We start from the raw sequence: 24,338 nt of genomic DNA, 5'->3' as shown, positions 1-24,338 counted from the left end.
CCGCCAGCACCCACACCTATGTTTTTTTCGGAGTTAGGGGGTAGAATGAAAGCAAGGTCCTATGAAGCCCAGCTCCCTGAGCCATTTGCCCTCTCTCCTCACAGTACCAGGAGAAGCAACGTAAGCGTGAGGCTGAGGAACGGCGCCGCTTCCCCCTGGAGCAGCGACTGAGGGAGCACATCATTGGCCAGGAGAGTGCCATCACCACCGTGGGTGCTGGTGAGTACTATGCAGGACACCCTCCAGTTCCAGACAGGGCAGGGCAGTTGTGCTACAGTGAGATGTGCCTCCTGCTGCCACCAAACTGGAGAGGTCAGTTAATAGTAAAAATTAACATCTGTTGAGCACTATCTATATGCCAGGCGTTTTTATAAACTCTTTGCATACTTTATGTCATTTAAGTCCTTACAGCAATGCTATGAAGCTGGTACTGTTAAATCCCATTTTAGATGAGGAAGCGAAGTTAAATAATTTGTTCAAAGCTGCTTAGATTTGACGCTCACCTTCATATGGTCCACTGCCCCCATGCCCTGCTTTTGAGATGGGACACATAAGACCCAAAGAGGGATAGGAGCTTGCTCATCACCAGTAATGTGATAGCTGAGCTAGCACTAGGACCCTCTTGTCTCTTCAGAATAGCTTGTCAGCATTTGGCCCAGTCTTAGGGAGAACATCCCAGACAACAGTGGCATGCCTCCTTCCTCCTGTGAAACTCTTATTCCCATCCTTTGGCCCCTGGAAGCCAGACTTTGTAACCCCTAATCTAGTGGCCTTCCTGTACCAGGAAAGTCTCCTGGTCAGATATATACAGCTAGGGTTCTGCTGAAGACAATAGCCTCACCCTTATTCCCTAACTCTGATATGTGTCTCCCTGAGAGTGGTGTCAGACAAGTGAGGCAGGGGAAGAGAACGCTTGCGCCAGCTGAGACAAAGCGGTCTCCCCCAAGGATCTGTGTTTTAAACAGCTGGAATTTAAAACCCACTACCCTGAGATGTCTTGTCCAGTCCCACTGACACATGGCTTACTCTTCCCTCCAAGCATCTAGTCCTGCTAGACATAGTCCAGTAACTCACCAGGTTCTGCTTGCTGAGAATAGGAGCCACCAGCCTGAAGTCTAGGCTGCCCTCTGGGACACTCTGGAGCCACATTCTCAGCCCTAAGAGTATTTGAAAAGGACCGGGGATTTAGCTCAGTGGATCCGCCACCGCCTGCCTCGCAAGCACAAGGACCTGAGTTCGATCCCCGGTACCAAAAAAAAAAATCCATCTCAAGTATTTGAAAAATGAAGGAGGTCACCCCATGATGTTCCAACCTGATCCCCATCATTCTCACACACTGGTGGGGCTCACAACTCCCACATGAGACTCTCATCAGGGGTCTGACCCCATCAGCAGAGTAAAGGAGCCCAGAGACTAGAGCTGCCTCCCCAGCTGTACATCAGAAGACAGCTTGCAGGCACACACATGAGCTGAGGAGAATGTTTGTCAATACACAAGCCTCCACTCCTCAGGCCCAGACCACACCAAGCTGCCCTTTGGGGTTTGGATACAGATACCCATCTCCTTCTGCCACCATAGAGATGACAACCCTGACTCCTTTGGCAAGGCTGTATCCAAGATAGAGGGAAGGAAGATTGGGTGCTCTCATGAAGAGATGAGTAGCCCACTTAAGAAACTGATGACCTGGGTGGAGTCTCACATCACCAGGCTGCGGTCACAATCCTCACCCCTTTCCCAGCAAGCTGCCTACAGTCTTTGATGTCCCATTTCTCACCAGCTTCTCAGGCCCACAAGCTCTGAAGCTCCCCAGAAGTAGGGGCATGGCTATAGAATTAGACCAGCCAGGGTCCACCGTTTTCCCACAGTGCAGCTTGGCCTTAGCAGTTCCCTCACCAGTGTGGTGGGTGTAAGTTCAAGACCATGTGATTCTAAACCATGTGTCCTTTCCTCTGTGCTACACAGCATTGACTACAGCCTAGTCTGTGTCCCCAGGATATTCCACCTTGGGTCGGGCTAGGTTCTTGAAGTCAAACCCACAGCTAATTTCTTCTACCTAGGACTGAGTCCCACAGCAATACACACGGACCTCTGGTGTATCACCCTCTTGCCTCTCCTTGCTCTTGGCCCAGAGCAAGAATGGATAATTCACTCAGAATGTGCATGCACCCTGAGTCCTCCTCCCACCCGTAGCTCCCCTTCTGTCATTTGAACTCTGCCTCAGGTCAGTGGTAAAATGGCCATCCAGGAAGGCCCTGTGCTTTGTCCTGTGATGTGTAGGTTGGACCTGCTAGGGCTCTGGTGACCCTAGAATAGTGATGGTGAACCTTTTAGAGCTTTCAGTGATGCAGACAGCCTGCTGCAGCACTTGTGCCATAGGTTCACCATCACTGCCTTAGAAATTAGGGTCAGAGTTATGCAGGGTTGGTGCTTTTTTGCCTCCAGTTGTAAAATGGTAACTATGTGCCTGCCTTGCTGAGAAGCCCTGCATTTGGGATCCCACTGTTGATGTTCCAGTCTATGTCCATTTCCTATGACCAGCTCCTAGAAGCATTTGGTAGGAAAGAGTAAGTAGCCTGGTCATTGTGCTATGAGGGACAGCAAAGCCTGAGACATTCACTGGGCAGAACTTGTAGTGGGTGGGCCGGGGATTTAGCTCAGTGGTTTCGCCACCTGCTGCACAAGTGCAAGAACCTGGGTTCAATCCCTGGTACCAAAAAAAAAAAAAAAAAAGAACTTGTAGTGGGCAAGCAGCACCCAGGACCTCAACACTTCAAAGCTGAAGCAAGTACAGGAGAATGAGGCACATCAAGAGGCTAGGGCAGGCCTCTCTGGGTCCTCTAGGCTAGTGTCACTTGCGTGCTAGGGGCTGGCTGGCTGAAGCCTGGCACCCCATGGGTACCATGAGCATGGGCAGTCAGAAAAGTGCCGCAGAATGAATTGATTTGATAAATGGCCATTTATTACCCTCACGAATTGGCTGAAACCAATTTCGGTCACATCAACCCCTGGTAAGTGCTGGGATATTGATTTGTGCAAAGTAATACAGTGAATTTATCAGTGTGATCCCCAGCTGCAGGGCCTCTAGGAAGGCTGGAGCACAGTTACCGCCTTACAAATAGAGGAGATAAAGTACCAGCCCCACAACCCAGGGTCACTAGATCCAAAGCAGGGCCAACCTGCATTCTACAAACCAGAGCATTGGCATGGAAGGTGAGGCTCTCCTTCCAGAATCCAGAGTATTGGTCATGAGGAGGGGAGGATGCTCAATGCTGAGGGGCAGATCACCTGGGAGCTCCAAACCTCCTCTGAAAGGCAACCAGCTGTCCTTTGAGCACATTGAGAAGTAGACCACCTTTCACTGGTCTCCTAAATAGAAATGTAGAAATTCCTAAGGCCCTTCCCCTCACCCCTTACAGCCAAAGTATGAAGTTCTGTCATTCCCTTTTTTGTTTGTTTGTTTGTTTTTTGTGGTACCAGGGATTGAACTCAAGACCTTGTGCTTGCCAGGCAGGCGTGGTGCCACTGAGCTAAATGCCCAGCCCTCATTCCCTCTTAAATGGTTCTCAGACCTGGCCTCTCCCCTCTGTTCCTGATAGCATTGCTTTAGTTCAGGATATCTGAACAGTGGCAGTGGCCTCCTCAATGGTTTTCCTGCCTCCCTTCCTTCCCCTAGAAGCAGTTCTCCACACTGGTTGTAGGGATCTTTGGAAAACACAAATCTAACAATGCCGGTCCCATTGAAAACATTTGAGTGTCCCTCACCACCCTATTATGGAGTACAAGGCCCACTGCCACTGCCCCTGCCCTTGCCTCCTGCTTGGCACTATACATGGGACCTGCTTCTGCCTCCCTGCACACAATGAGCACATCTCCTGCCTGCATTTATTGCTGCTGCGCTCAGCCTGCGGTTCCTTCTTCTCTGACCCTCCCACCCCAGTCCATCTCAGCCCAGCCCATCTCCCACACACTAGCTACTTTCTCCCTGAGCTAACTCAGTTCAAGTGCAGTGATTGATGGACTTGTGTTTGCCTACTTCTGAACAACACTGTGCTCAAAAGTAGATGTTGAGGGCCAGAGATTTAGCTCAGTGGTGCCGCTGCCTACCTCACAAGCACAAGGTCCTGAGTTCGATCCTTGGTACCAGAAAAAAAGTAGATGTTGAATGCAGTTTGTGAAATTTATTTCTGTGGTGTGGCCCCTTGTCCATCTCTGTGATGTTCTCTGAGGAGAGAAGCAGCTGTACACCTGCCCTCTAGTAGCTCACAAGCATGCTGGGAACGGGACTCAAGCAAGACTACAACCATACTAATTGACTTTTGACCAGTTTGGTCAGTGGCTGGCAGGGTGCGCCATTCCCCAGACCTGCTATAAGCAGCTTTCCCTGGGCCAGCAGGTCAACAAGCACACATCTGGCAGTTTCCTTGGACCTTCTTCAGACCAAGAGCCTGTGCCTGACAGCCATTCTAACTGTCCCAGGGGACCTTCTGAAGTATCTGCACTCCCTTGGACAAACTCTGTCCCTTCAAGTGTCCTCCTGCACAACAGTCTGGCCCACATGCAGAATCTCAGCATCATGTGGCACACTGGGGTGCACTGTCCTATCTCATGCTTCACTCGCCTCATTGACTAAAAGTATGATCTCCCCAAGCCCCCATCTTTCTGAGCCTCCCTGTGAGGACTGGTGTCTGATGTGAGAAAGACTACCAGAACTGCTTGCAGCTCCACTCCATGTCACTTCAGGGTCCCTGCTTGTGCTTTGCTGCTCTCGTTGCCTAGCCTGCCCTGCCAACACTCAAGACCTAGGCTTCTCCAGGGCCCCAACCCTGTCCTCCCTGGTTTCAAGGCCCTCTCCCTGGACTTCGTTTGGACACCTCTGTCACCACCCTTACCATATGGTGTCTGCTGTATTTGCATGTCTTCTCCCTTCAGAGGTCAGGGACTACCACTCATCAGCTCTGTTTCCCAGGTTGGACACACAGAATGGTTGTTGAACTCAGGTAAATGAAGTGTGAGCCCATTTTGACACTGCTGACAGACACTGGGGTTAACTCTCAACCATGAGAGTCCCTCTGAAAAGCTGGTTCCCCTGGGAAATGCTAAACATAGAGCAATGTGTTTCCATACTAGGTCATTAGAACTTATTGAGGAGGATGAATCTGCCCATCCAGACTCCCCAGAATCTTTTTCATACCCTCTGTGTGGCAGTTTCCCCCTCATCCTTTAGGCACACATGTCAGCCATGCAAATAGGTCTGCTGTACTTCTCCCACCCATTTAGAACCCACCATTTTCATAGCAGTATTTCCCTCATAAGCATAAGGCTGGTTCTAGGCCTCCCTGTGGTGTCCTGGCACCTGGCATGTTTGCTGAATACATGCATAAAGCTCCTAGGAGAGGGTTCAGAGGGTAGTAGAAACCACCTGGAGGGCTAAGAGACTCCTGGATCCAGGCCACACTGTCCTCCATAAAATGAGTTAAAGAATCTGTTCTTCTCCCCCTCCTCATAATTCCAGAAAAACCAAGACTTAATTCATGTAGCCAGCAACATTAAACAAGTGTTGAGCTAGTCTCAGGTTCCTCAGGAATTAGAAGGCCAGCACTTGGCTCCTGTGGAAGACACAGTTGACTGGGGGCACACTCTCCTTTGATATAAGGATACAAGCAGATAAAATCCCTTGCACTGCCCCTCTGTGAGCCCATTTCCTCCTGTATAGAATGGAGATAATTCCTACTTCTAAGGATTGTTATAAGGATGAGAAAGATATCTATAAAATATCAAAACTAATAGGGCTGGGGATTTAGCTCAGTGGTTTGGCCGCCTGCTGCGCAGGCGCAAGGACCCGAGTTCAATCCCCGGTACCAAAAAAAAAAAAAGAGAAAACTAATGACTGCTGCCGTTGCTACCACTATGACTTCCACTATTTGTATTTCTCCTGGTTTTGGTTTTTGTGTTTTATTCTGTTTTTTGTTTTATTTGTTTGAGAAGAGGTCTTACTTAGTTCCCCAGGCTGATCTCAAACTCAAGAAATCCAATGATCTTCAGCCTTCCAAAGTTCTGGGATTATAGATATACACCATTGTGCCCAGCTTATTCTTGTTGTTATTCCACACTTTGCAGTTTACGACATGCTTTTGTAAATATTAATTCCCTTCATCTTCATGTGGAGCTACTACAGTATATGTGCCTGTTTCCAGACCCTGAGGCTCTAAAGAAATAGGTGTTTTACTCAAAGTCAGTTTACTGGTTAGTTAACTAGTAAGTAACAGAGGCAAGACTTTGAGCAAGCTGCCTTTCCACCATACCACAGCATGTGGGAGGCAGAGGAGCCTGGTTAGAGCTTGCAGAGATGGGACTGGCAAGCAAAGGGGCTAAGCTGCCCATGCAGGTAGGCCTGCTGCTATCTTAAGCCCAAAGGCAGTGGTGAAGACAGGGACATCTTGAGGCCATGTATTGAGTGGCCAAGTTTCCCAGATTGGAAGACTACAAAAGAAATGTTTTGCTGATAAGCCAAGTATGTGAGGAGGTGCTGGGCAGTAGAGAACCAGAGGAAGAGATTGCATTCCTTTCCTTACACTCCCTGAAGCACCAGTTTAGGCTCAGGAATCAGCAAGAGTAGGGTTAAAACCCAGGGTCTTCATGAACTTATCTGTGCAAGCGTGAACAGGTTTCTTAACTTCTTTGTACATATTTTCTCATCTGTAAAATGGGAATTAAGTTCTCTCTCCTACCTGCCTCATGTGGTCATGATGAGGCTGATGTGAAATTACATCAACAGAAGTTCTTTAAGTTGTGCATTTGCTGCTCTACAGTGAAAGCACCAGCACTTATGGCCACATCCACATGGGCCCATCCAAATGTCCATTGGTCCCTGCCTCTACCCTGACCTGACAGGACCCTCTAGGCTCTCCAGTCTTGGTCCTCAGCCATCCCATCAACCATATACCCTGGGGCTTGCCTTCCTCAGACCTTCCTGGCTGCTTCTATTTTTCATTCTGTCGGACTCCATCTGTTTGGCCGTTTTTCTCTTCAGATATTATTAGAAATATCCAGAGTTGTAATTGTTTAATGGTTGGCATTTTGCCTATTTCATGGGGGGCCCTGATCAAGCCCACCCCAGACTCATGCCCTGGGTCTGACAGAATTGACCAGGGACAGCTGTGCAGTGGAGTCTGCCTGGCATTATAAAGAGCTCTCTCCCAGGTGCATTATTAGAAAAGAAGGGGGGAAAGATGGCCCCAGGCATAATTCAATTCCACATTCTCCATGGTGTTTTTAGTACTGCACAGCCCAGCAGTGTGCAGCTCTCAAAGGGCTGGGATGCTACCCTGAAAGAAAACCAAGTCAGAACCTCATGTACATGATACCCAGGGAACCTTATCCCCCCAGGCTACCTTTCTAGGGATGCCCCACGAAGCCTGAACCCAGTTCATACTCTGCCTCTTCCCAACATAAGTTCTTGATTTAGCTAACTTTTAGAAGCATGTGGCTCCTCTCAGCTGACCCCTTTCTCAACCCTGCTCCAACACACAAATGCATACATGTGCTCACATTATCCACAAAAGCCTAGCATTTGCCATTTTAGTACATCCACTTCCCCCAGATGCCCTCACTTCCACCTCCCTATTTCTGTGAGGACACCAGGATCTCCACCAACCAGGTGTGGTGGTCTGCAGCTTCACCCTCAGTGTTCAGATACCAATGAGGTCTGTGAGTTTCCCTCATAGCAACCCTTCCAGAGACCTGGGCCAGTTAGAGAAGATCTGTATCCTAGCCCAGGAGAGAGGTTGGACTGAATGTCTTCCCAAGCCTCTTTCAAGGTTCTCAGGGAGCATCTCCTGGTCACACAAAAGTGGCTAGTCTGCCATCTGAGAGGTTGCAGTTTCCATCTGTTCCTGCTGAGGCCAGAAGTAGAAAGTACGTTAAGGTGACACCATAAGAGATAGAGGTGAGAAAGACCACAAGCATGGGACTGAACTAAGACAGGTCGTTCAGACTCTTATAATCTGGACTCACCACTGCTTGTGTTCATACCTGTCTCTCCTGCCTCTGTTGTGCTGTCTGCCTCTCCAAATCCTGCTTCACTTCCAGGCCCCTGCATTAGTCCTGCCACTCCCCCTGAGTCTTCCTTGACCTCTGCTGCTGCTTCTTTGAAACTCAGCTACAGTTTCCTCAAGACTGGTAACCCTAAGACCTAGTCCCTAAGACTGTCAGCTCTGTCGATTGACTAAGTTTCCAGGCCCAGTCCTCTGACATATATCCCTTTGCTAATTTTGCCCAACACTCTGGGGATCAGAGCAGACATGCTCTTCCATCTGCAGACAGACCTTGACACTGCACAGTGCTCTGTCCTCTTCCTGCTCCTGGCTGACATGTTTCCATTAGTGCAACCCAAATTGATACAAATTTTTTTAAGCAGCCATATGTGAGTTTTAAAAAGAAGACAAGTTGGGCTGGGGATTTAACTCAGTGGTTCCACCACTTGCCTCGCAAGCACAAGGACCCGAGTTCGATCCCCAGTACAAATAAATAAATAAATAAATAAAAAGACAAGTTTAGAGGGCTGGGGATTTAGCTCAGTGGTTCCACCACTTGCCTCAAAAGTACAAGGGCCCAAGTTCGATCCCCAGTACCAAAAAAAAAAAAAAGGTTTAGAGAAAGAAACAGCTCTACTGTCTACTAGTTGTGTGACTTAGGGAAGTCTCTCTTAGTAGAAGGGAATTGAGAATGTTTTCCCCTTGGGGTGTTTGTGAGGTCTTGACTGAATATATTATGGGTAGATTTTTCCAGTTGTGCCTAGCATACAGCATGTGTAATAAATTATTCTTGCTTCCATCCCTGCCCTTATACTTGAGCAGTGCTTCTGAGCCTGATTCTCCCAGTGTCCTTTCCTTGATTACATGGCCCTTGATCATATGCTTCCTCTCAAAGAAGAGATCAGGCCTTGCTCTGGCAGAGTTGAACCCCAAAGGGAACTAGTACAGATCTGTTCTGCTCCCCACCCCTACCCCCACTGGAGGCCTTGGTTAACAGAGATGCTAACTAAGTGGCTTACTCCTTCCTTGCTCCAAGCTCCACACTACCCTCTGTTGGCTTCCACAAAAGATATTTGGCTGTTTTTCCACTTCCTAATCCAGATAGTAGACCAGAACTTGATTTCCTCAAATGGGAAAGAGCACAGAGCTCACACCCCAGATCCACAACTGCCAAGGGCTTCTGCCTGTCCCGTTTGCATAGGTGAGTAGAGGAGTAACCAACAAAAGCTAAAGTTCCTCTCTAATTCTCCTTCACCAATCCCCCACCCCCTTCACCTCCATTCACCATCCACCCGCCTTTCAGTTTCCCTGGCAACGCTGAGTGCTCATCCTGGAAAACTTTATCCGAAATCTGCTCTGGGCAGCTTTCCAAATCCATGCTAACCTGATTAGGTATCTCTAGGGGCCTTGCCAGCTAATCAGATTAGGCAGCACTAATGGTAGTGAGGACTTTGAGTGGGCGCAGAGCAGTAAAACATATTGTATACTTAGTGATAATTATCCTGCCTTTTGTGTCATTGATTTATCTGCCTCCCTCCCTGTCCCCCCATCTTGTGTGTTTGGCTACAGCGATTCGGAGGAAGGAGAATGGCTGGTACGATGAAGAACACCCTCTGGTCTTCCTCTTCTTGGGCTCATCTGGAATAGGTAATTGGGATCACATCAGCCAGTGGGGAAAGGGAGCACCCAGCCCCAGCCCCAGCCCCAGCCCCTCACCCTGGCTGCAATGGGCCAGCGGTCACACCATCCACCTCAAGTTCAACTCTCAGCTCAAGAAGCAACTGCCTCCAAATTACAGAGCCATCACAAAGAAGACTGTGGGTGTTTAATCATCTGCCGTTTTACAAGCAGCCAGAATCATGCCTCTTCCTTTGTACACTCAGGGGTACAAGGACTAATTCGTCTGGGGACCAGGCCCTCAGGGCTATTAGCCTTGGTCAGGGCACTCTGCTCTGGGAACAGTGGAGCCACCTCCTCTGCCCAGTACATCAACCACATTCAGAGCAGCCTAGCTATAGGAAGCTAAAGAAAACCCCAGTGACCAGTGCAGTGCCAGAGCATAACTGGCTCCCATAAAATGGGCTATTTTTTTCTTTTTTTCTGTTTTTTTAAATTTTTTTTCTCCCCACAGTACCAGGGATTGAACCCAGATCCTTTGCACTGAGCTACAATTCCCAACTCTTTTCATTTTTTGTTTTGTTTTGACAGAGTCTCATTATGTAATTCAGGCTGTCCTTGAACATGCAGCGATCCTCTTTCCTCAGCTTCCCTAGTGCTAGGATTACAGGCGCATACCACCACGGGTCTCTAAATCACTAAGTTGCCCAGGTTGGGATTACGAGAGGTTGGATAGTTTTCTAGCCAGTTGAGCTGCATTACCTGATGAATTCTCAGCTCCTTGCTCTGCACCCTCACATACTCCCTTTCCTCCACTACACCTGCCACCATCATCATGATGGGGATTTCATGATTTATAGAGACTTTTTTTTTCTTCAAGGGCTGGGGATTGAACCCAGGGCCTTGCACGTGCTAAGCAAGTGCTCTACCTCTGAGCTACAGCTTCAGCCTAGACTTCATGATTTAGTTGCCACTTCCTCCTCTCCCAACACCTTTGTGGACTTAGCTCTCCCTCACGTGTAGGGTTCCAAAAGGTTACCACCCCCTGACCTTGACACCATAAATCTTGACTTCTATAACCCACAGTGACTTCCAGTGGCTTTATGATCGTTCCAAATGGCCCTTCAGCACCGCCTCTTTGGTATTGTCATTCCTTTTTTATGTCACAAAAGACTGAATCCAGTAAGAGATACTCTTCATCTTTTCCCAGCCCTTACTTGGCATTATTTCCAAGGCCTGGCTGACTTGCAGGCCATGGAGGTTAAGAGAGATGCAGGGTAGTGAGGCAGGAAGTCGAGGTGCTCCTAAGAGAGGTGAGGGTTATGTTGGGATTCAAAGGACAAGCTGGCTCTGCATTATGAGTCTGTTCTCCACTGTCAGGATGGTGCTACAGAGAAGCCTCGGTCCCACACACAGAAAAATTAAAATGCAATGCAGACTTGATTCTGATCCCAGCTTCACCATTCATTCTCTAGGTGGCTTTGGGAGAGTCTCTGAGCCTCACCATTCCCATCCATGATGTTTATGCTTCCTGGTGTCCCAGCATTTCCAATTATCTGGTCCTAAGCCACTCCTTTTCTTTCTTTCTCTCTAGGAAAGACAGAACTGGCCAAGCAGACAGCCAAATACATGCACAAAGATGCCAAAAAGGTAAGAACTGGGTCTGAGGCCTGGTTTGCAGTCCATGGAAACCTTGCCCAATCATGCTGTCCCCAAATCCAAAGCTCTCTGAAGCTGGCAGTAAAGCAGTCAAGATGGGCCCCGGCCCAGGAACAAGCCTCAGCTCTGGCCACCAGTTGCTCCAGGAGTTTGGGAAAGCTATCCAACGTCTTTGTGCTTCAATTTCTTCATCTGTGAAACAGGAATAATAATTCTCAGATTGCCTGACTCTTAGGGCTCTTCAGAGAACCAAATGAGATTCATCCACACAGCATTGTCAAGCACCTGCCCCATGCCAGGTGCCGTGCAGGGTGCTGTAGTTCAGTGTTTATTAAGGCGTTCTCCCTCTCTGGGGCTCAGGCTGGGGCAGCATCTATGGCAGTTGGGGCTGTGTAGTTTTGGGGGCTATCTCTCCATCCTGCATGAGCTTGCTTTGTTGTTTTGTTTTATATTTGAAATTGAACCCAGGGCCTTGTGCATGTTAGGAAAGTACTTTACCATTGAGCTACATTCCTGGCCCTTTTTTTAAATTTTATTTTATTTTAAGGCGGTCTCACTAAGTTGCTCAGAGTGGGCTTGAACTTGGAATCCTGTGTCATCCTCCAAAATAGCTGGGATTATAGGCATGCACCACCATCCCTGGCTCTGTATGAGCTTTTAAACCTGGTTTCTTGGGCCTTAATCTTGAGCTGCTTCTGGTGCTTCTTCCCATGGTTCACGCCCCTGGGGTTTCCCCTACAAAAGAGCCTGCCTTATCCCCTGCTTGTTCATACTCAGGCTTTCCAAAGTCTGCTCAGTTTCACACTCTAGGCTGACAAAAGATGCTTTCAAGAAAGCAGTCCTTAGAAGGGTGCAGAACATTTCAACAAAAGCTAAACACTCTTCTAACCAGCCTTCCCTGTGTTGAGGCTAAAGTCCCCCTCCCCGTGGCTGGAGTGTTCCCGAGCCCCCAGCACCTGCCTAGTTTCTATGGAAAGCCTCTCCCTGAGGCGATGAAGAGTTGCCTAGGGGTCTACTCGCCAAGTGGCCCCAGCAGCAGAATCCTGGTCTCCTATTCCCCTTGTGGCCTCCCTACCCTCTTGCCACCTAACTGAGAACCTGGCAGTCACAGAAACAAGGTAGCTCAGACTGTGTCCTCCTGAGCCCCCTTCCGCCTTCAGACTGGCAGAAGGCTCTTAAGCCTTCTCCTGGCTCTGTCAGTACCTGTGCTCTGACTCAACCAAATCTAGAGCAGACCCACTTGACAGCCAGGCAGGCAAGCAACAGCACACACCATGCTAATATGTTCCAGCCAAAATAGCATTTTTAAGACAATTCATCAGGTTGGCAGCAATTGAAACAATTAGCACTCTGGAAAGGGCCATAAACTAGTGAGACTTAGGGAAGATGCAGTTACGGGCAGGAACCACCTGATTAGGGATGAAGAATTCTGAGTGGTTTAATTTTAATACTGTCAGAAAGGTTAATATTTAATTACAAATTATAATCTCTTTAAGCTGTCTTAATATGTCTTCATACACAGTGGAAGTGGAAGGAAAGTATCTGCTGACGTGCTGGTGTAGAAAGAAGAGGGTGCTTTGTTAAAAGACTGATGATGCAAGTAATTTTCACTTGGTGCCTCTGCATGGGAGACAGATTGACCCCAGTGCAGGATGTCCTGCAGGTGTGATGCTGGTGCCCCTCAGTACATACCTTGTCCAGCAGGAGGAGGTAACACTATCACCCACCACACCACATCGCAGTTGGTGTAGCAGGCTGTGGTGGGCAAAGCTCTGTTCCCTGCAGTCCTTGGCCCAAACTCTACTTCTGCTTTCTCCTAGCTCTAGACAGTTTCCTCTCCCTCATGAAATTTCAGTGCTCTTGCCTCAGCATAAAACTATCCAATCCTGTGTCTTAGGGTTCTGGTGAGCATCTGATGAGATCATTGGGGTCCTCAACGGTTTAGCATACAGTGGGTACCCACTTCCTCAACTGGTGTGTTTACCACTTCATGTTCTCCACAGCATGCCCATCTGTTATTTGATCCTATGAGGAAGAGCACAGATACTAAGTTAGGCCCATTCTGCAGATGAGAAAACCTATGCCCTGTCACATCAAGAGGCTTGTCCAAGGGCACTTGTTAGGGAAACAAGTAAAAGCAGAATTCAGACTTTGACCCTTCTCTCAATAACATTATTCTCAGCTGCTCTAGGAGACTACATTATAAATTTGTCAGTTTCTGTGTTTCACAGAAGATGAGCGCCACGAGAAGTCCAATAAAACCATTTTATTTTTAAATCATAGCTGATTCTTCCGTAAAGCCCCAACCTGTATAAGTCCTACAGGTCAACTCATTACAGAGTATGTTTAACATAGACATTTTCTAGCCATGGGTCACACCTAACACACCTGCCTTCAAAATCCAAGAGTCCTGGACTGTCAGCTGTCTAACCAGTCAACTTGATGCTTCCAGAGCCCAAATAGTAATGTATGGAAAGGGACAGAACCTAGTGTAAAATAAGCTCTTTCCAAATGAGAGTTCACTTCTGTTTGCTTCCCAGGGTGACTTGTGAACTGAAACAAGCCCTGACCTGGCAGCCAGAGACTTGAATTCTTATTTTAGCTCTCTGATCCTTATTTCCCTTATTTGTAAAGAGATTAATACCTCTGGACCTTGCTGCCTCACAAGGCATTGTTTGCACATTTTTACAATTTTTCCATCAGCTCTATTATGAGCTTTTTTTCCCCTCACAGCCTGTGCTATTTTTCCCAAATTGAGCAGCTTTGTTAACTTTGATTATTAGAGTTAATAATCCTTGAGAAAGAATCATAGTGGGCTCTATGATGTCATCATGAGGTGGGTGATGGGCTCCAAAGATTTTCAGTTACAGGGGCAAGATGATAACAGGATTAAAATTAAGTGTTTTGAGTTCAGCTGCCTGGGTTTAAGTCCCAACTGTCCCCAAATACATGGAATTACCCATTGGATATGGTTTCATGAGATAATGATATAAGATATTAAACATTATTAGCACATAATAAGCAATCAATCTGTGTTGGATGTTACTATAATTATTGCTTCATTTGTAGATAACCCCAAGCTAAGATCATGTGACACCAAAATGACTGTAGCCAAGAAAGCCAAACCCAAAGATTTGTTTAGAGTTACACAACAATTTGCTAGAAGAACTAGTATGAGAAGCCAGGTCACTTGACAAAAGCAAGCACTAGCATCTGTCCTCCCAGTCTCTACTGGGACATTTGACACCTGAGCACAAAGCTCAGAGCCCTTCAAATGAAGACTGGCAGGAGCCCAGCTGGTTGGCCGCTGAAAAACACAGGGCAGTATTGCGTAATGGTTTAAATGCAGACATGGAGCCGGATGGCCAGGCTTCCATGGCCTTGGACAAGTTACTTTAATCTCTGATAGTTTCCTCATCTGTGAAGTGGGGATGATAATAGTACTTGCCTCACAGACTGCACATGTTCTTAGCCCTTTATAGCTTCTTTTGAAACATCACCAGACTCATAGTAAGCACTAGTGAAAGTCTGCTATTACCCATCAGTCCATTGCTCCCCCTGTGTAGCACTCCCAGCTATCCCATGGCATTTCCATCCTTCCTGCTGCCTGTATGTCTTGTGACTGAACAACCAAGGAACCCTCTGGAAATGCTTGCTGGCCCATCCCCCATACACTGGTAGTAGTGCTCACTCCCACATGGCCTTAATCACTTCACTGAGCCCTTTCCCACCTCTTGGAAGGTCTCTACTCAGGCCCCAAGTGAGGCAGGGAGAGGCACCAAGAGCCTTGTGTTAGGAAGAAACAACGCTCTACAAGGGAGGTAGCATCCACAGGCACCTAGGCAATGGCAAAACTGGGACTGGAAGCCAAGCTGTCTGTTCCCAGCCCACGGCTCCTGCCATTCTGTATTTCCAGTATAGAGTGACAAGACAGAACTAAAACTGCATCGTTGAGTGACTTTCTGAGCAGTGACCATGCTAGAACATGGCCCTGGATTTCAGACCTAGGTGCCCTCCTCTGAGGGTCTTGGTGCCCCTCATGCCCAGTCTCGGGAGCAGCAGTGTTGATGAGTGCTGTTTTTGGATGGAAGCATGAGCCAGTAGGAGAGGAACCTGTCCTGGGAGGATGGACAGGGCCCTCAAAGCTCCCTGGCTCAGTTAATTCTTCATGACAAGGAAGGGGTGCTCTGCCTGTGTTAACTCTTCAGATCAGTTGTCTCTTCCCCTGGAGCCAAGCGTGGCCCTCCCTCCAGGGCACACTACTTGCAAATCAGACCTAATCCCAGTAGTGAGAGAGAAGGGCTGTGAGCTACATTATAGATATTTTAAGAGAAATGAAGAAATGTAAATAAATGGAACAATGCATTCATTCTAAAGAAAAGCAAGTTAGGCCGGGGATTTAGCTCAGTGGCACCACGCCTGCCTTTCAAGAGCAAGGTCCTGAGTTCAATCCCTGGTACCAAAAAAAAAAGAAAAGCAAGCTAAAGCATGAATGTGTACCCCACTCAGACTTACAGAGTTGAGGGACATTATGGAGCCCTCCTTTCTGTCTCCTCACCATTCCCACTGGTGGTGACCGACTTTGTGCAGGTCTCCTTGCCCCACTTGGTGGGGTGCCCTTCAAAGGTAGGGTCAAGACTCATCCACTGTTGTAATTACAGTCCTGAGCATACACATGACGTCCTCCAAAAATGTGGGAGGGAGGGAAACATGGAGGGGTCAACATGTGGTGATCAGCAGAGTAGAAGCCTGCCTGAAGGATGGTATGTCCTGAATCAGATTTGGAAGGGCAGGGACATTTGGATTTACTTAGGTGGAAAATGAGGAACTGGGTGGGAAATGAGCAGGCAGGAAAGGAGGCAGGGACCAGGAGAAATGTATCATGAGGATGCCACAGAGGTCTCCAGCCGATGTGGCCTTTAGGCCAGAGATAGGATCCTCTTCCCCACACTGTTCCTCTACCACTTGCCACCACACAGACTTATCCCCTGCTGTTTCCACACAGGGCTTCATCAGGCTGGACATGTCTGAGTTCCAGGAGCGACATGAGGTAAGAGAGATCCTCAGGGAAGTGTGGTTGGAAGGCCTGGCTACATGGCTGCCTTGGTGTTTTATATGCCTTGTCATTTAGACCTTCAGCCCTCAGATAATTCCAACAGCCCTGGGATTTGTTCTTGAAAGCACAGCTGTGCAGCAGAGTCACTGACATGTTTTGCATAGGATTTGCTCTGAAGAATAAACAGAAAAGATCTGTCTGTCTCCCATCATGACAGGATTCCTGCCATACCTGGAGAGAGACTGGCAGTCCTAATAGTGTATAAAGCCATCTTCCCATGTTGGCTCCATATCGCAGACTAAAAGTACAGAAAGTCTTTCTTCTTTCCACTAGGTGGCCAAGTTCATTGGGTCCCCACCAGGATATATCGGCCATGAGGAGGGTGGGCAGCTGACCAAGAAGTTAAAGCAGTGCCCCAATGCCGTGGTGCTCTTCGATGAGGTGGACAAGGCCCATCCAGATGTGCTTACCATCATGCTGCAGCTGTTTGATGAGGTAAGGTACCATAGGCCACTATGGAGTTGGGAGACACCTGAAAGTATCAAGAGCTGTAAACAGCAAGAACCCAGGACCCAAAGACTGGCTGATCATTCCCTATTCACTGCACCTCATATGTACATTCGGTCATTTAGCAGGTATGGGTCAGCTTCCTCTCTGGGCAGGGACCAGGCAGGGCACTTGAGGAAAGACCAGTACTGCTCAAGTGTTGACATCCATGGCTGCCTTCCCTAGAGACAAATGGGGCAGAGGTGCCATGGTAAGGAGCTGAACTTTCAGTTCCAGCTCTGCTCCCAACTGCTTTTGTGGCCTTGGCAAGTCACCGCCTATCTCTAGGCATCAGGGACCTCACAGGAAGGCCAGATTGCATGAGCTCCAAGAACTGGTCTGGTCCTGGCAGCTCTTGTTCCTCCCTGTGTATCAGATTTTGTCTGCATTAGTTATTTAAAATACTAACAGTGTTACTGCTGATGAGATGGTCACACAGTGGTTCGTGGAGTCCCCCCTTTGAGGAGCTCAGGGTCCTCACAGCTGGACAGTCCCCTCACTCATCAAGGTGAGCTCTAAATGGGGAGAACGCACTTTTAAGCAGTATATTCCATGTGCTAGACTAGACAGACCTCTGCTAAAACTTCGCAGGTGGGGTGGAGAGGGAATCGAAATTGATCATGATATGATATATATGTACAAACTCTTCAAAATGAATGAAATATTATGTACTACAAACATTTACCAGCTTTTCAAAGGACTTAACAGACAGTATTGCTAATCATCACAACAGCCAGGCAAAGGAGAAATAACTCATTTTTTACCAAGTAAGAACCTGAGGTTCAGAGAGGTTGTAAATAATGTGTCCAAGGCTGCAGAAGCACTGTGTGAGGAGCCATTTGGGCCGCACATATACCCACTCCCAGAGCCCAGATCTCTCCCTCTATACCTCCTTACCTTGAGCCAGAAGAGGGCTTGCTTGCAGTCATGGAAGGGCAGCATCTCCATCCTCTCCAGGGCCCCTGCCCTGCTCAGAGAACAGGAGGAGCCAAGGGCTAATCCAGGGATGAAGCTTTCTTCTCCCCCAGTAAAAACCCCTGCTGGCACAGGTGCCAATGGAATCCTGCCCTCCTTTCTACTTAGCCAGCTCCAGCCTGAGAAAATGAGAAGGTAGTTTGCTTCCCATGTCATATGAGGCACAGGGAAGGACTCCTGTAGACTGATGCATCAGGTAACAAGTCAGGAGGATCCTCATCTCCCATAAATACCACTGCCTTCCCCACCTGGGCCAGCATCCTGTCCCTGCCCCATGTCTGCTGCCATCTTCCTAGTCACTCAGCTGACCTACCAAGGAAGAAGAGCCCAGTCGTGGAGAACATACTCAGTTACACATGTACCCCTGAGGCCACCCACTCTGTGCTGACCTCTTGGTGGGATTCAGCTGTGGACCACACCCACTGGAGCTCTGCCCAGGAGAGAGGCAGAAAAGAGAAGTAGTAGTTGGCTTTTTTGTGCTTCATATGCTGCCCACTGTTTTCTAAGAAGTGTACATGTATCAATGCATTATCCTCCCAACAACCCTCTGAATGAAGATAGTTATTACTGCCTCCATTTAATAGATGTGGACACGGATGTAATGCAAGAGTGAGTAATTTGTGTGTGATCACAGAGCTGGGAAAGGAGAACTGAGAGTTCAAACCCAAGCAGTCCCATTCCCAGAGCCTGCAGCTTAAATGACTACCATGCAGCCGGAGCCAAAAGAGAGGGGTCAGTTTTCAGGCCACCTTGGGTGGACATCTCTGATAGCATCCTCAGCTCCAAGAGGGAGGATGGTTGATACACCCTGCCCATGTAGAAGATGCTTAAATGCCCTGTGTAAGCCCCATCCACCCCTCCTCTGCTGCTTCACTCCACTGAGGGAAGTGATGATAATTTCAGGGAGCTGAGGAAGCTGATAATACCGTCCAGCAGTACCCCACCCAACCTACTGTAGTTTCTGATGTTCTAAGTTCTACTGACCAAAGCTCTCACCAAGTTTAATTAGCCAGATCTATGCATACATGCTGCTTAAAGACAGGTCCTTGTCTTGTTCATCCTGACCGTCCCCAGAGCCCACAGTGAGGGAAAATGCTCTGCTGTTGATGAACTTAACCCAACAGTAATTCAGCAGACCTTCAGAGGATGAGTGTTGCTAGCTAAACAGAGTGGAGAAGGGAAGGCAGTAGAAGCCTGACATACCAAAGCTCAGGGGCATGACATGGCCTGGTATATTCAGGGCACTGCGACTGCTCAGTATCGTGCAACTACAGAGTTCTAGTGAGAGTAGAGTGATGGAGATGAGGTAGCCAAGGACAGGGATGCAGCTCAGTGGTGAGCACTTGCTTAGCATGCTTGGGGCACTCAGTTCTATCCCCAGCACCACAGGAAAAAAGAGAGAGAAAGAAGGGATGAAGGGGAAGAAGAAAAAGGGAAAAGACAAAGAAAAAACTAGCCAGGCAAAGGAGTATAGATTTACATGACAGGTAGTAAGAAGCCACTGAAAGACTGAGCAAGAAAGGAACAGGGTCAGATTTTCTATAACAAAGATCCCTTAAGCATCTGTGCAAAGAGGACTAGAAGGGAAAAGAGGTCCAGGCTGCAGCTGGGGGAGTCTGCTCTATAGCAGGACCTATGGCCTAGAGAGAGAGCACTCTTAAGTTGCCTGTGAGAAAAGGGAGCGCTCAAGCATGAGAGTGGCCCAATTTCTGGCCTGAATGACCAGGTGGCTTCTGCGGCATCAGCTGAGGCAGTTAGCACAGGGGGCCAAGCTGCAGATAGCAGATTGGTGAGAAAGGTAAGGCACTGAGGAGTGGGATTGTCGAAAATAAAATAGCTGCTTCAGGGCCAGCCCTATGGAGATGTCTAAGAGGCCCAGCATCAGTTTCATGGGTCTGGGGCATAGAAAGGCCTGAGTGAAAGTAGCAGTTCAGGAATCCTTCAGCTCACAGAGGCTAACGGGCACGCTCTGTCACCTCAGGAGGGTCAGTGTACAGAGAAGCAGCGAGGCTTAATCACAGAACCTTGCACCAAACAGGGAAGGGTCAAAGGGAATTGCTGCAAAGGTGGGAGGCCAACCCAGAAAACACCGCTCACTGTTTCATCAGGCACTGTGTAGAGCACGGGGGACATGGATGAGACATACTCAGTCCCTACCTCAGTGGTAAGAGTGGGGCAGACAGCCATCTAGAAAGTCCCTTGAGTCTCCTGGGACAAGGGATGCACTAGGGACATGTAGCAAGCACAGCAGTTGCACAGGCACTTAATCCAGCCTGGAGGTATGCGGGAAGTCCCTGGGCCCTAGCCCAATTCTCCCCAAACCTAGGCCCAGAAGAAAAGAATCTTCCTGTTCTCCCCTAAACCACACTAATGCTGAGTCACCTCCTGGTGACCCCAGATCCTACAGCCAGGACCTACACAAGTCCTGGGAAGAGCCTGGTCTGCAGGGGGCACACCCTCCACTCCTCCCTTCAGGGGTCGGAATACGTGAGACACTGAGAAAGCCCCGTAACTCTGGGTAGGCATCCAAGCCCCCGCAGGATATACGTGCTCTGAGGGGAGGTGGGATGGAGAGCTCCCTCTTTGGACACATCTTTATTGCCAAGGAAGCTGAGGAGACATGAAAGTCACCCTTTGGGTCAGTTGTGCCCTGCACCTGCTCCCCTTGCCCACCTGGGACCCATCCGCAGGCCCAGTTATAAGCAGAGCTTTGATCTCTCAGAATGAAATTGCTGCTGGGTTATTGCTCTGGCCAGTGCAGCAGTGTGTGAACTCAGTCCTTGGGGATGAGCTCTTCGAGGTGAGTGTGGAAGACACACAGTGTCACATGCACATGCTTGGGCATCTCACACAAGCACCCAGACCTGGCCCCACACTGGAATTGCCCCCAGTGAGTTCTGTTTTATGAGAGCCTTTAAGCAGGGGTGAGAGTGAAGAGCTGGGGGAAGAAGCTCAAGAACATCTGCTTGCACCCTTGCCACTCCTTTTCCTACCCCAAGGCAGGGACAGCGGTGACCAGCTCCAGGACCTGGAGTGCCAGCCCTCTTTAGAGTAGACCCCTTTGGAACCAGCAGTGTCTTGGAGGTGCAGGTAAAGCAAGGTGGAAACGCCCCGGCACTCAGAAAGTGTTCAGGTGCTGCCCCTCCTCCCTCTCGTCTCAGGGCTGAGCTCACCACTACGTGGGCTGTAGAAGCAAAGGCTCACCCTGAGTCACGCCCTGCTGACAGGCGAGGCACAGCTCAGTGAGGCTGTGACGGGGCCCAGCACTGCTGGCCCAGGCAGGAACCAGCAGTTCTCAGAGCCATGTTCTCCAGCTTGGCAGGAGCTACTCTTTGTCCACTTCCTAGGTGGTCCCAGGCAGGCCTCCCTCTCCTAACCCCTGTCCCAGTTGTTCCTTTCCAGTGAGCCTGAAAGGAAGCCCTAAATATTGTCCCTATTTCAATTTATTACACATTATCAGCTATAGTAATAACAGCTCTGCCATTTGCACAGCGTGGCTCCTGAGGCTTCTTTGCCAGTTTGACCACATCTAGTCCTCACAGCGACCCTCCTGAGGTACCATCCCCTGAGCTTTTGCAGAGACTGGGCTTCCCTGCATCATCACTGCTGTCACTTATTTCCTGGGTCTCACTGCTTCTCTAGACCAGGTGTGTGTAGAAGGCTCGTGGAGTCCCCAGTATCTTAACACCAAGCCTGGCCCAGAGTGTTGGGTCGGGAATCAGACCAGCTTCCAGCTGCCAGGGATAGTTGGGTGCCCTGAGATGCCTGAGAGCAGTGGAATCTCACCCAGAGGCCTCTCAGTCGGTGGAACAGCTGCAGCCCAGGACATGCAACCAGGCCAATTTCAGTGCCCAGAGAACCCAGAGGAGGGAGCAGCTGACCACCAGGGCTAGGGGCAGCAGCTTGGCGTTTGGGGGGAACTTACAGGTCCCTGACCGTCCTGTCCCCAATCCCTCCCAGGGCCGGCTAACCGATGGGAAGGGGAAGACAATCGACTGCAAGGATGCCATCTTCATCATGACCTCCAATGTGGCCAGTGACGAGATTGCACAGCACGCCCTGCAGTTGAGGCAGGAAGCTTTGGAGATGAGCCGTAACCGTATCGCTGAAAACCTTGGTATGGCACATCTGGGGACAGGGATGGGATTAGGATACTGGCCCCAGTGAAGTCCTAGGTGGCAGCTTTGTCCCTCAGTGACACTGAGCACACCGCAGGTACCATAGAGATGGAAAGGGACAAACAAAAAAGAATCCTCCACACCCTCGAGGAAGCCCAGAGTCTGCTGGGTGATAGGAGGGCTCCTAACTGAGGAGGGGACAGAGCCACCCAGAGGAGGACCAGGAGTCAGCCGAGGTCTCAGGGGACCAGAGCAATGCACACTCAGTAGCTAGAGATGCTGAGGGGACAGCAGGTCAGAAATTGCATGGAAATGTCCAAAGCCATTTTCACCCAGGGTGACTCCCTGCATAGGTGTGCGCTGGGGTGCACATCAGCGAGAGTCTGTGGGCTATGTCTGTCATCTCCCTATTCAGGATGTGTCCCACAGCCCCCTCTCCTCCAAGACAAAACTAGGTCTTGATGCGGATTCTTCCCCTTCCCCGTCAGCCATTGCTCCCACCTGAGAAGCCTCAGGCTTTGTAGCACGTGGGAGCTGGAAGGGCCTCAGAGACCACGTAAGTCAGTGAGGAGCCCAAGCCAAGGCCCCAGGGATCCTCAGACCAGGTTCACCCCACAGTGGCAGGACCCAGCTCTTTCTGTAGGTAGGAGCAGAGATCAGGCACAGCACCAGAGCTCTCTAAATATGAGGAGTAAATAGTTTATTACTCTGTCTCTGCAGGTGATGTCCAGATTAGTGATAAGATCACCATCTCAAAGAACTTTAAGGAGAATGTAATCCGCCCCATCCTGAAAGTAAGTCTTTCTTGGCACCTCCTGCTGGAGCCTAGTTGTGGGGAGCAGGGCCTTAGCCATCCTAAAGATGTGGAATCCCCTGTCTTCCCCATCGGGTCCAGAAATTTCCCACCTCATAGGTCACTAGTGCACCTCAACCCCAACCTGGCCCTGCAGGCTCATTTCCGGAGGGATGAGTTTCTGGGACGGATCAATGAGATTGTCTACTTCCTCCCCTTCTGCCACTCGGAGCTCATCCAACTAGTCAACAAGGAACTGAACTTCTGGGCCAAGAGAGTAAGAAGGGACTGCCCGGGGGTGGGATGGGACATCTGCCCACTGAGAATCTGGAACTCTGGGCCAGGAACAGCCCTCCCCCAGGATTTGAGGCCAGCAGCCCCGGGGACACATAGTGTCTCACAGGCCCAGACCTTGGGCCACTGCTAAGAGGTGGCCACATGCAGACAGGCCTCTCTCTGACCCGTCTCAGGCCAAGCAAAGGCACAACATCACACTGCTGTGGGACCGAGAGGTGGCAGACGTGTTGGTTGACGGCTACAATGTGCACTATGGTGCCCGCTCCATCAAGCACGAGGTGAGCAGAGAAGCCTGAGAGAAATGCAGCTTTGCCCATACCCAGCCTTGGGCTCTAGGCCTGTCTCCTGATAGTTTGGCTGCTGGGATTGTCCACATCCACAGCAGATGCCACCTCAGAACCAAAATACAATATGATCAACTGAAACTCCTATCTGGAAGGTGACCAAGTATGAATCCTACCCATAATGGGAAACTGGGCTGGGAGCCTCAGAAATGGACATCATTGAGCCTTTAGCACAGTCCTGTAAGCTGTCTCCGTATCCCACTTGGCAGATGAGAAAACTGAGGCTCAGAGAAGGTCTCTGACTTGCTCAAGCAGTAAGTGAAAGAGGCCAGCTCTAGGCTCAGGCCTCCACCTCATCTTCCACCCCGTAGGTCGAGCGCCGCGTGGTGAACCAGCTGGCAGCAGCTTATGAACAGGACCTGCTACCAGGAGGTTGTACTCTGCGCATCACTGTGGAAGACTCAGACAAGCAGCTCCTCAAAAGCCCTGAACTGCCCCAGGCTGAGAAGCGTGCACCCAAGCTTCGGCTAGAGATCATTGATAAGGACAGCAAGACCCGAAAACTGGACATCCGGGCACCACTGAACCCCGAGAAGGTGTGCTACACCATCTAGCACCAACCTGCTTGTACATGCCCTGAGCACCTAATAAAGACCCGTCACCGTGGCATGACACCTGCCCTGTCTTCCCACCGTGCCTCCCTTCCCTGCCTCCTCCCTCCCCACCCTGAAGCACTCCCTTGTCCCCTTGGTGTGGACCTTGTCCACTAACAAGTCCCCAGGAGGGCCAGATATTTAGCTGAGTGGCACCGCACCTGCCTTGAAAGCACAAGGTCCTGAGTTCGATCTCCAGTACAAAAAATAAAAAAGTCCCCAGGAGAGGAGCTGCCCCTCCACCCTCTTCAAAGCAAGGAGTAGAGCCGGGTATGGTAACTCATGCCTGTAATCCCAGCACTCAGGA

At 49.5% G+C, this 24,338-nt stretch overlaps 1 protein-coding gene across 2 annotated transcripts in view; it reads left to right on the top strand.

The window, feature by feature from the left end:
* Positions 1–24,052, top strand: part of Clpb (ClpB family mitochondrial disaggregase) — a 141,172-nt gene extending 117,120 nt beyond the window's left edge. Inside the window, exons 7-16 of one of the 2 annotated variants that reach the window (XM_004863298.3) lie at positions 105–219; positions 9,603–9,680; positions 11,245–11,300; positions 16,315–16,359; positions 16,699–16,860; positions 21,847–22,003; positions 22,725–22,798; positions 22,955–23,074; positions 23,268–23,372; positions 23,750–24,052. In XM_004863298.3, the coding sequence (XP_004863355.1) occupies positions 105–219; positions 9,603–9,680; positions 11,245–11,300; positions 16,315–16,359; positions 16,699–16,860; positions 21,847–22,003; positions 22,725–22,798; positions 22,955–23,074; positions 23,268–23,372; positions 23,750–23,992 (1,155 nt within the window). In that variant the 3' untranslated portion in view covers positions 23,993–24,052. The remainder of the gene's footprint in view (positions 1–104; positions 220–9,602; positions 9,681–11,244; positions 11,301–16,314; positions 16,360–16,698; positions 16,861–21,846; positions 22,004–22,724; positions 22,799–22,954; positions 23,075–23,267; positions 23,373–23,749) is intronic. The other variant, XM_004863300.3, reaches the window with a different exon arrangement.
* The last annotated feature ends 286 nt before the right edge of the window (positions 24,053–24,338 follow it).

Source organism: Heterocephalus glaber, unplaced genomic scaffold, assembly GCF_053883595.1.
Source record: "Heterocephalus glaber isolate CG9 unplaced genomic scaffold, H.glaber_assembly_v1.0 deba00001428, whole genome shotgun sequence".
NCBI lineage: Eukaryota > Metazoa > Chordata > Mammalia > Rodentia > Bathyergidae > Heterocephalus > Heterocephalus glaber.
This window is presented reverse-complemented; position numbering and strand designations above follow the sequence as displayed.